The following is an 11,677-nucleotide window of genomic DNA, read 5'->3' as shown; positions in this document are numbered from 1 at the left end:
GACTAGAGCCTGAGCCCTGCCCCCTCCGCCTTGATGCTCAGACGGAGCCCCTTTTATTAAGCAGCCAGTTCTTTTCCCAGGTGCTGATCACTGCAGCTGGGCTCCAAATACTCTTGAACTCCTCTTGGAAAAAACAAGGAAGAGAGAGAAGGGAGAACATAAAAAGAGAAGTAGAAAGAGTCAGAGGGAAGAGAAGGCAGGCAACCAACTCTGTAACGATACTCATTCCTTTATTATCGACTGCGTTAATTTGAACAGGGCTGGGGCCTGCAGGTTGCTGGCAGCACTGAGCTGCAGGTGCATTTCAGCTCAACAGAGAATCTCATCCTAAGCCAAGGAGACAGAGGGTAATGTTTTATATATATATTTATATATTACATATGTCCTGTATCGTCATATGTATAGAGTGACAAGAATGGGCCACAGCATTGTTAACTGTTGTCCTAAATAAATACCATAGCAACAGACATGGAAATTTGGTCCTAATCAAGGCCCTTACTTTGTCAACCAAGTGTTTGATACATCAAAAGGAAAAGAAGAGAAAGAGAGAGAGACAGCGAGACTGAGATCCAGCCACCGCGGTGGCCCTGTTCCCAGCATATCTTACACTGAGTGTAGAGTGTCCCCCGTGGAGGTAAACACACACACAAACACGCGCACACATACACACGTACACAAAACTGCAGGCAGGAGCTCCTCCTCTGACCACACCTTGGGCCCAGCCCTCAGACTGGGTGTGAAGAAATTGGGTATATTGTGCTATAAGACTGTGAGGGTCAAGTGACCAGACAATGCAGAGTCGATGTGTCCAGGTGATGAACGGGGGTAACACGTGCGGCTTCATCCACAAATGAGAAAGAGGTCAGTGGGAGAGGCTGCTCAGCGCGGGACTGGAGGTCCCTCTGTGCCCAGGCCACCTGGGAAATTTCTACACACTGGTCCTGTCCCAGCCACAGCCGAAGCTCTGATCTGAATCCTGAGTCTCAAATAATCTCCTGCGCTCTGATGAAAAATGTTATTTCCTTGAAGGGCAGAAGCAAGTGGCAACTGAGTGGCCCAACCACCTGGTCCCGTAGTTACAGCAGCGATGACAGCATCATTGAATTAAACCAAACCATAGCTCGGTCCTTAGAGCAGAACTTGAACTGTGCAAGAAGCGTTCATTTCCTGACGGAAAGAGAAAAACCAGCTAGTCAGCCCCTACCGCCACCTCCCACACCCCCAATTTCAGGCAGACCTGTCAGTTTCGTGCCTTTCCCCCAGTGACAAAACTCCTCATGTTCTAGGAACTGGAGACTCCATTATTAGGTCGTTTTGAAATTCCAAACCACGTGTTTTCATTCATGATTACCTCTTCACCCTTCCACTAAAATATACAATTAAAAGGTAAGTCAATGAAAATTAATCTCTCTTTTTTTGGTAGAAATTTACTCGAGATACCTGGAGACATACTGGGTTGTCACAAAGGAAAGTGAGGAGTACTTCCCTAGGGACCAATTTGCACAATGCTGAAGAAAGGGTCAGTCTTGTCAACAAAACAGTGCCCAACAAACGTGATTCAGAAACAGGGGTAATGGGCAGAGTTGGCAGGTTGCACCTGGGCCTCCATCTCCTGTGCTCAGTGAGGGGGAAAAGCAACAGATTCTGTGATACCTTTGTTTAGCCAGAGGGAGAAGGATACTGACCCCTTCCACTGTGAACGGGGATCCAGGCAGCTGCAAGGAAAACGATGAAAGCAGGAAGGAGCAGCCTCTCAAAGATGCGGAGTTGGCCTGATGGCTTGTCGGCCAAGGTTAGTTCTCCGAGGGGACAGAAACAAAGGGCCGTCCCTCGTTGACTGTCCACATTGTCTCTATTACTGTTCCATTTCCTGAAGGTCCCAAGGAGGCAGCAACTGGTGGGTTCACAATTCGCGTCCACGGGTTGGGAAGGCGGGCCGGAAGCAGAGTTTGGGAAGCCACGAGTTCTTGCCAAAGCTGAAGAGCATGGGCTGTGTCGCTGAGGTCACTGGAGTCCTTGAAAAGGAGCCCAAGAAACCGATAGAGGTTGTTTGCGACCCAGAACGTGGAGAGCGGGCTCTCTCCGCCGGAAGCACAGGCTCAACACCATCAGGATGGGCGTCTCTTGTCCTCGGTGGACACCTAGCGTTTTTCTAGTCCCGGAAAGTGCTCAGGAGCTGCTCACCGGCAGTGCAGGAGGAGAAGGGAGATTACGGAGCGCGCTGGGTAGAAAAAGCACTCTCTTCTCAGGCACCGCCGCCCTCCCTTCTGGGGGCAACTGACAGGGAGGAGCATGAGGTCTGATTGGGGCGGGGCGGGGCGGGGGGTCTAAAGTCAGAAGAAAGGAGGCTGTGCGGCGACCATGGCAAGCTCAGGCGAGGGCACCTCTCCCGCAAGAACTGAGCTCCACGAATAAATAACATTAATTAAATAAAGGAGGCTAAGAGCCAGCAGAGGCACGGTCTGCCAGATCCTCACCCCGCACACATATGCACATGCGCACACACACACACACGCACGCACGCACGCACACCGAGCGGCAGGCGAGATGATCCAGGGTTGGCTGCCCCGTCCGGGGGTCTGGGGGATGGGCAGCCCCACTGAAGGTTGTCACTCGTGGTCTAGCGCTGTCGAGGGGAGCAGAGCAGCGGCGGCCAGCGAGCCGTGTGCAGTGGGAGGTGGAGGCCGCTGAGGACTCTGGCACCTGCGGGGGGATGGGGATGAGGTGGTGGGCGAGAGGGGAGGGTGGGGAAGTGCAGGAAACAGAAAAGTAAGGACTTTCCTTTCCCTCACCCTGTCGCTGTAGGAACTTGGCCCCCACAGCCCCAGTTTTCACTCTCCCTTCATGCCCTTGGGGTACAACCCAAACCCTCCTCAGCCTCAACCAGCCCATGGGGTTTCCATGCCTTCTAAGTCCATTGCCCACTCTGACCGTGATGGTACTGACCAGGATCTGGACTTTCGGACTTTAGATGTGGAAGGTCTTTCCAGAAAGCTGTCCAACCGCATGAGCCTCTCCATGTGTAATGCACGGGGGTCTTGTTCTTGATCATGAGAGAATTCCATCTCAAAGACCGCTGGAGGGGACACATCCAACTCCAGAAACATGATGTTCTCAGCCTGTGGTGGGAATATCAAGCCAGACGTGAGCACTGGTCCTGATGCCTGTATCTTCCAGGCACTTGGGAAATAATGGGAGTAGCAGGGTGATGAGGCAGGTAGAGGAAGCAGAGGTCGTGAGCATCACCTCCCTTGGGCGCTCTCTCCCCTCCCCCTCTTCTACTTCCCAGCTTCTTACCCTATACCTGGGGTGTGACCCCATTGCCATGGCAACCCGAGCATACTGGCTGATAGGCCTCTTGTAGCCCACTGCAGATGTTGGCCGCTTCTTCATTTGGCTGCTACTGCTGTAGGGAAGAGGCTATATTTAACTCTGTTTCCTCCGAACACAAAGGGAAAATGATATCATGATGGGTTAAGCATCATTCAGGTAGTCAGTAGGCCCTGCAGACTGCAGGTTCTGGAATTTTCTTCTCTTTGCTCTAATACAACCTGACAACTCGAAATAGTATAACACAAGGAGACACATATGTCTTCACTCTTGTTGCTTCATGCATTTGTTGGTGGGAATATAAAATGATGCAGTCACTTTGGAAACAGTTTGGCAGTTTTTCAAAAAGTTACACACAGAGTTGCCATATGACCTAGTACTTCCACTACTAGATACATATAATCAAGAGAACTGAAATCATACCCACACAAAAACTTGTATATAAACGTTCATAGAAGCATTATTCATAATAGCCAAAAAGTAGAAATAACCCCAATGACCATCGACTTATGAATAAACAAACAAAATGTGGAATATCATAGAATGGAATATTATTTGGCAACAAAAAGGAATGAAGGACTGATGCATGCTACAAGGTGGATGAAACTTGAAAACATTTTGCCAAGTGAAAGAAGGCAGACACAAAAGACCACATGTGATATGATTCCATTTATATCAAGTATCTGCAATAGGCAAGTCCATGGTGACAGAAAGTAGACTGGTGGTTTCCTAGGGATGGGGACACTGGGGAGAATGGGGAGTGACAGCTAATGGGTTTGGGGTTTCTTTCTGGAGTGATGAAAATGTTCTGGAATTAGATAATGGTAATGTTATACAACTCTGTGAATATACTAAAATCCACTGAATTATACCCTTTAAAATGGTGAATTTTATGATATGTGAATTACATCTCAATAAAGGTATCATTTATAAAACATACAAAACAAAACTCAGGCTTGGCTTTTTTTGTTTGTTTTTTTGGCCGTGTATCACGGTCTGCGGGATCTCAGTTCCCCGACCAGGGACTGAGTGCTGAAGGCACCGACCTAACCACTAGACCACCAGGGAACTCCCAGGCTTGGCTTTTAAAAAGTGCATATTCTTTGACCCAAATTCCCACTCCTAGGAATTTCCCTAAGGAAATAATCAGAGATAGGGACAATTTATACGCAGAGATGTTTGCTGCAATATTATTTACAAATGCAAACAATTAGAAACAACCCAAATGTGCACCAATAGGGACCAGTTTATTATTCAGCCAAGTGAAGGAATATTATGTAGTCATTTAAATTGTCTTATGGCTCTATGTAGACATGAAAAGATTTCCACAACATATTAAATAAAAAAGCAAATAAAAAGATGAAGTTTTTTTGTTTTGTTTTTAAAGAAGTGTGTGTACGTGTGTGGATGCTTAGAAAAAAGTCTGGATATTCAACAAAATGTTAACAATGATTGTCTTTGGATGGAGTGATTATGGGTGATTTTTATTATCTTTATGCCTTTCTGCAATATCTAAATTTTTTACAATGTATTGTTAATTTTATATCTAATAAATTATTTCAAATACTCAGAAAAGCATAGAAAATAAGATATATATCTGTTCGCTTATCATCCAGCTTTGTCAAATCTTAACATTTTATTATACTTAACACCAAATCTTTAAGAAATAAAATGTAGACACAGTTTTTAAGACTCCATCTCTTTCCTTCTCCAGAATTAATCACTCTCTTGAGTTTTGTGCTTATAAATGTCAGGCATATTTTTATACTTATTTATATATGTGGATATTCATAAACAATATATATGGTATCTGTATGCTTATTTCTAAATTTTGTACTGTATGGTATACATACTATATTGTTTTGTGTCCAACAAACATGTCTTTTATATTTATCCATGCTGCTCTAGATTAGATGATTAAAGTTTAACTATATTGACTATCTTAAGGTTTCAATATAGCATTTTATATGTTTTATATATATGTTTTTTATATATTCTCTTGTTGATAGACATCTAGTTCAATTCCTTTTTCTCTCTCCCTTTCTATTTAACACAGTGCTGTTGTGAAGAGTTCTGTATAGGTATCTTGAAGTACATATTCAAGTTTCCCTGGGGTATATACCCAGGAATGGAATGGTTCCGATGTGCATCTTCAGCTTTACCAAATTGCCAAATTGCTTTTCAAAGTGGCTATATACCTACGAGAAAGTTCCCATTGCTCTATATCCTGGCCAACTCATGGTATGTTAAGACTTTTTACTCTCAGTAACTTAATGAGTGTGAGGTATTTTATTATTCAAAACAAACAAAGATAGGAAAGAAAACAAGTTATTTCCACTAAAAAACATAATACAGGGTTTGGAGTGAGGTAGATCTGAGTTTGAATGTTGGCTCTACCCCTTACAACTTTGTTACCTTGGGAAGTGGCTTATTATCTCTGAGCCTCAGATATCTCACCGCTATCCTACAGAATTGCTGAGATTAAACAAGATAAGCACTTAGCACATTACACCGCAAGGGCTCAACACATGGCAGTTGTGATGATTATTAATTCTCAATTCCACTTGCTAATTTCAAACAGGGATACAGATGAGCAACGAAAAAAGCCAAAAGGCAGACAGAAGACAGAAGAGAAGAGACAGGCTGAGTAATTCAGAGATAGGACATTCTGTCCTTGAAAAGGAGAACAAGCCGTGCAGGCGCCGACGGAACAATGCCCGCCTTCTGCCACAGAGAGTAACGAGAACCACATCCCCAGGAGTTTTTTTACCAAGTGCATATAAAAGAGTGCTGGATCCCACTTAGGGTCCCCGCCGACCCCTCTTCAGAGGTGAAAACAAGGAAGATGAGGCTGTAGAAGCCCCAGCTGGTTTTGCTGCTATGGACCCTCTGGAAGGTGGGCGGGCTGTGCATGTGGAGAGTGGCAGCACCGCGGGAGGGGAGTGGGAAAATCAGTAAAATAACAACTTATCATTTATAAGGTGCATCTGTGCATCCCATTTGAACTTTACAACCTCCTGAGGTGCAGACAGGGCAGACAAGGAGACTGAGGCTCAGAAAAGCGAAAGCGCTTTCGTGTCCAAGATCATACAATTAGGAAGAGACTCGGAATTGATTCTTCCCAGATACTCCTTTTAGGATGCCACGCTGTCTTTCAGGAGCGCACACAGAACAGCCTGGGCCTGAGTGTGCCTTGAAGGCTGCAGGCTCTGGGAACAGGACAGGGGGACAGGGCTGGGTGAGCAGAGCAGTGGATCAGTGTGAATTGGCAGCCTGACCCAATAAAGATGCCAGGGCTATTCTGGGTGGCAGGTGGGAAGAAGGGGGTGGGGGAGGGGAGTCTGTAATTGGGACACCAAGCTTCCCATCTACTCTCTCCTCTGCCTCAGGCCTACTTTCCATGATTGATCCCTCTGTAGTAAGCAGGTTGTGGCTGACAGCCCAGAGTGGAGGCCTGGCTCTGCAAGTATCCACCCCTCTTGAAAGAAACGCACAACAGCTATCCTGTGCGTCGTAGAGCCTCAGAGTTCTCTTATGACCCTCCCTCCACATAGCTTCTATCACGAGATTATATATATTTTCCTCTTAATATTAAAAAGTTCTCTCTCAGTCCCATCTCAGAGGCTGACCCCAATCTCATTACCAGCTCTGTTTGCTCACCACCTTCCTCCCCTCCTGTTCTGAAAACCGGCAGCCAACATCATAGGGTGTGTTTTCCTTCTAGGTCCTTTACGAGTACCTGACACAGCAAATCTGACTGTTCTCCATGACTGGATCCCTCCTTCCCTACACGTTAGCTGTCCACCTTGTAACATCCCCCTGCATGTCTGAACTCCCACTCCTCTTCTCAGTTCCCCTTCACACGGCACACGGCCTGCCTGGGCAGGCCAAAACTTCTCCCTGTTTCAGATTCTTTTTCAGCTGTCATGGGCCTGTGAATGAATCTAGGGACTCAACTCAGAGCTGAGCATGTTCTGACTGAGGTAAACTTTGCCTCTGAAAGGAAACCAGTTTAACTTTCTATCCTGATTCTATTTAGAGCAAGGAATGCTCTCTCTCTCTAAATTTGGAGGCAGCCTGATTTAAAGATCAAAATCTAGAACAAAAGCAACAAACCAAACTGTCCTTCTATGGCACTTGTAAGGCATGACGGCAAACTGGTTTCTCTGGAGTGCCCACAGTTATCGTACTGGCTTACTGGTACTACTGCAGCCATTTACAGATCACCTCCTCTGTGCCAGGTACTGGCCTGGCACGCCCTCCACCCCACCTCCAACACGCGCCACACACATTATCTCACTGCAATCTTGATAATCCTGCAGGGATTTTTTTTTTTTTTAATTTTATTATCCCGACTTTGCAGGTGACAAAACTTGGGTTCAGAGAGGTAAAAAAACCTTCTCAAGGCAGAGCAGGGACTAGAATTCAGAACGTTCTAAATCCAAAATCCAGTCTCTTTCTACTGCACCATGATACTTTGAAAAGAATCTAGGATAGCAGGGATTGCAAAAGACAAATGGCTAAAGTTACAAATAGAATTTTGTCAACTGTAAACCATGGGCTACAGACATTGCCAAATATACAACCCTTAGAAGACAGTTTTGTATAAACACAATTAAAAATAAGGTCCATGATGAGTAACCAAAAATAAAAGGTCATATTTGTAAAATAGTTATGGTTAGAGCTGGCTGCAGAAATGTGTTTTGCAAAGTAACTTTAACACAAAATTGTTTGTGATCGTGGAAGGGACCTCACCTGAAGTTATTGTGTATCAACTAGCAGTGGCCTAGAGATAGTGGAGGAAAAAGAAAAAGGGATAGACTTCCAAAATAAGTTGATACAGAGTGTGTTTCAAGAGCTCCTCGACAATAACTCCTTATTTTAAAGAGAGGCGCGGGGAAGAGTGTGTGGGGTAAATGCTTGCAGCTAGTGGAAGAAGGGAAACGTTTTTCCAGCAAAAGCTTTCTAAAGGGACGGTATGACTTTAGGTAATTTCTTTCCAACAATGCTTTTCTCCTCTCCTTTTGAGCAGCCTTCAGTGTTCTAATCCCCAGAACACCACAGGCCAAATATTGAAGCAAAATATTCCACACTTGAATTGAGCAAATGGGACAATGCCTTGATTAGTTAAATACGCTTTGGGAAGAAAGAGGTTTTTCAGCCCTGATTAAGTTATGTTGCAAACAGTGGGACTCAATCCTCCCAGAGAGGCAGCTTGTTCTACAGTCTCAGTCCACAGGGCTCCCCGAAATGCGGGAAGCTGCGTCCAAGGACCTGCCCACCCTCAGCCTTCCGCTGTGAAAGGAGGGGCTTGGGGCAAAAGATCTCAGAGATCCAGGCCAGTGACTCTTACACCGTGATGCTACCCTGGGGCTCTCTGTGCTGAGTCACTATCCTACTTTGGAATTCCAATTAGGAGGGAATTGTTTTTACTTTATTTTAACCACCAACTGCTGCTATACAAAAGTAATTTTTTAAAAAAATGAATTTATTGAGATTGAATTTATTTAAAAATGAATTTATTGAGCTGTCAGAGCTTGAGGATTTTTGGCTGCACCGTGTGGCGTGTGGAATCTTAGTTCCCACACCAGGGATCAGACCCGTGCCCCCTGCAGTGGAAGCCTGGAGTCTTAACCACTGGACCGCCAGGGAAGTCCCAGTAGAAAGTAATTTTAAAAATTTGTTTTGTATAAAAACTTCCTAGATCTATTATTACTTTTCTTTCTTTTTTTTTTGTAATTTATTTATTTATTTATCTAATTTTGGCTGTGTTGGGTCTTCGTTGCTGCGTGTGGGCTTTCTCTAGCTGCGGCGAGCGGGGGCTACTCTTCTTTGTAGTACGTGGGCTTCTCATTGCAGTGGCTCCTCTTGTTGCGGAGCACGGGCTCTAGGTGAGCGGGCTTCAGTAGTTGTGGCACACGGACTCAGTAGTTGTGGCTCACGGGCTCTAGAGCACAGGCTCAGTAGTTGTGGCGCACGGGCTTAGTTGTTCCGTGGCATGTGGGATCTTCCCACACCAGGGCTCAAACCCGTGTCCTCTGCTTGGCAGGCAGATTCTTAACCACTGCGCCACCAGGGAAGCCCTATTATTACTTTTCTTTTGTATTTTTGTGATTTTTTTTTTAAGTTCTGAGATAAATATTATTTATTGCAGTTATCAGACAATGGACAAGTGACATTAGAAAAAAGAAAATAATTTGTAGTAGTAATTCAGAATAGCATGTAGTTGACTACCTGGTATTTATTAATGTCTTTTTGAAGTAATTTATTTATTGGAATTTTTCTTAAAGAAATCTATAATACCTGTTTATATCAACCATATTTAAGTACAGTGGAGAACACTGGGATGTCACAATTGCCTTAATACTTTTTACCCTTACCCAGATATATTTTGATATTTTCTACACAAAATATATACTCTCTGTATTCTGAGGAGGTACATACATATTCTGTATAAAACACCATGTTTAAGTTGTGAATATACTTAACCATAATTTTGAAAAAGCTTGTAAATGTATTTATATCTTTACAATTTTAATATAAAATTTTAAGGGAACACAGTCCATTTGGGATCCAGTTAGAAGCACTGCTAATAGAAAATGTACAAATGCAGGCTGGAGAGAAACTGTGTGCAGATTTAAGTCAAAGGGGTATGTATGTCGGGACCAGTTCTTCCCAAAGAGTTATGGGAAAGAAAACACTATAGCGTAAGCTAAAGCCCACTGCCTGCTTTGAGCCCGTTTTTGTTTTGTTTTGTTTTGTTTTGCTTGTTTATTTGTTTCTTTGTTGTTTTGGCCTCCTCGTGGCACGCGGGATCTTAATTCCCTGACTAGGAATGAACCCCGTGCTCCCTGCAGTGGAAGTGCGGAGTCCCAGCCACTGGACCACCAGGGAATTCCCCACAAGCAGCTTCTGAGGAAAGAGCCGAATTCTTAGGCTTCCTAATGGCAAAGAAAACACTGAATCTTTCTCTCTTTGCATTACTTTCCGAGAGCAAGAAGGATGGTGGGGGAAATCAGAAGAGAAAGCAAAAGTGGGAAAAGAACATCACAGGCAACTCCCTCCGCCCAGAAAGGTTCTGGTTCTGAGGCCCAGAAAAGAGCATGTAGAGAGCACAAATTCACCTTTAAAGCAAAGAGAGGGATAAGAGGCTAGGAAAGGCAATAGCTCAACAGTGAGCAAAGATACCAATCTATATTTTGGAGGGCTTCTTTCTTTTTAAAAGTTGTTACTGGGTCTTCCCTGGTGGCGCAGTGGTTGAGAATCTGCCTGCCAATGCAGGGGACACGGGTTCGAGCCCTGGTCTGGGACGATCCCACATGCCACGGAGCAACTAGGCCCGTGAGCCACAATTACTGAGCCTGCGCGTCTGGAGCCTGTGCTCCGCAACAAGAGAGGCCGAGATAATGAGAGGCCTGCGCACCACGATGAAGAGTGGCCCCCACTTGCTGCAACTAGAGAAAGCCCTCGCACAGAAACGAAGACCCAACACAGCCATAAATAAATAAATAAATAAATAAATAAAATTAAAAAAAAAAAAGTTGTTACTGGTACCTACTCTAAAAATTATTTAACATGTGTTATTTTAAGATAGCTGTTTTATTTTTAAAAATCTGTCAATGGTTTTTCAGTGTATGCAAACCATTTTATTTTTGCAAAAAAAAAGAGAATGAGAAGTTATTTAAAAGGTTTTTTAATTTAAAAGTTATTCGAGTAAAAGGAAGAAAGTAAACTTAAAAAAAAAACAGAACAAAGAATGGAAATTCAGGGGGCTTCCCTGGTGGCGCAGTGGTTGAGAATCTGCCTGCCAATGCAGGGAACACGGGTTCGAGCCCTGGTCTGGGAAGATCCCACAGGCCGTGGAGCAACTAGGCCCATGAGCCACAACTACTGAGCCTGCGCGTCTGGAGCTTGTGCTCCGCAACAAAAGAGGCCGTGACAGTGAGAGGCCCGCGCACCGCGATGAAGAGTGGCCCCCGCCCGCCTCAACTAGAGAAAGCCCTCGCACAGAAACGAAGACCCAACACAGCCAAAAATAAATAAATAAATTAATAATAAAAATAAAAAAAAAAAAGAATTCCTGATGGTGTGGCATCAGCATCAGCATGAAAATTTAAAAAAAAAAAAAAAAAAGAATGGAAATTCATAAACATTAAGCAGAAAGCTTATCTTAGCTTCAGGGAAAGCACCTATCATGCTTTGAAGTCTGGATTGTGTGCTTAGGTGGTCAGGAAAAAATTGCAGGGACAATGTTTTGAGAAATGAATATACTCCTCTGAAGCATGAAATTTTCAAAACTCAAATCAAGATCCATTCTCAGTTCCAGATTAAAGGAGATGGAACAGGC

General features: G+C 44.3%; 1 protein-coding gene across 2 annotated transcripts in view; it reads right to left on the bottom strand.

Moving 5' to 3' along the window:
- Positions 1-211: 211 nt before the first annotated feature.
- Positions 212-11,677, bottom strand: part of KIF3C (kinesin family member 3C) — a 34,718-nt gene continuing 23,252 nt past the window's right edge. Inside the window, exons 6-8 of one of the 2 annotated variants that reach the window (XM_082427541.1) lie at positions 3,298-3,403; positions 2,947-3,119; positions 212-2,703 (exon numbers count right to left, since the gene is read on the bottom strand). In XM_082427541.1, coding sequence (XP_082283667.1) covers positions 2,610-2,703; positions 2,947-3,119; positions 3,298-3,403 — 373 coding nt within the window. In that variant the 3' untranslated portion in view covers positions 212-2,609. Of the gene's footprint in view, positions 2,704-2,946; positions 3,120-3,297; positions 3,407-11,677 lie in introns of both variants that reach the window. The other variant, XM_082427540.1, reaches the window with a different exon arrangement.

This window comes from Balaenoptera physalus, assembly GCF_965194825.1.
Source record: "Balaenoptera physalus genome assembly, chromosome: 15".
Lineage (NCBI taxonomy): Eukaryota > Metazoa > Chordata > Mammalia > Artiodactyla > Balaenopteridae > Balaenoptera > Balaenoptera physalus.
The sequence above is the reverse complement of the archived record's forward strand: the minus strand, read 5'-3'. Positions and strand labels throughout refer to the sequence as shown.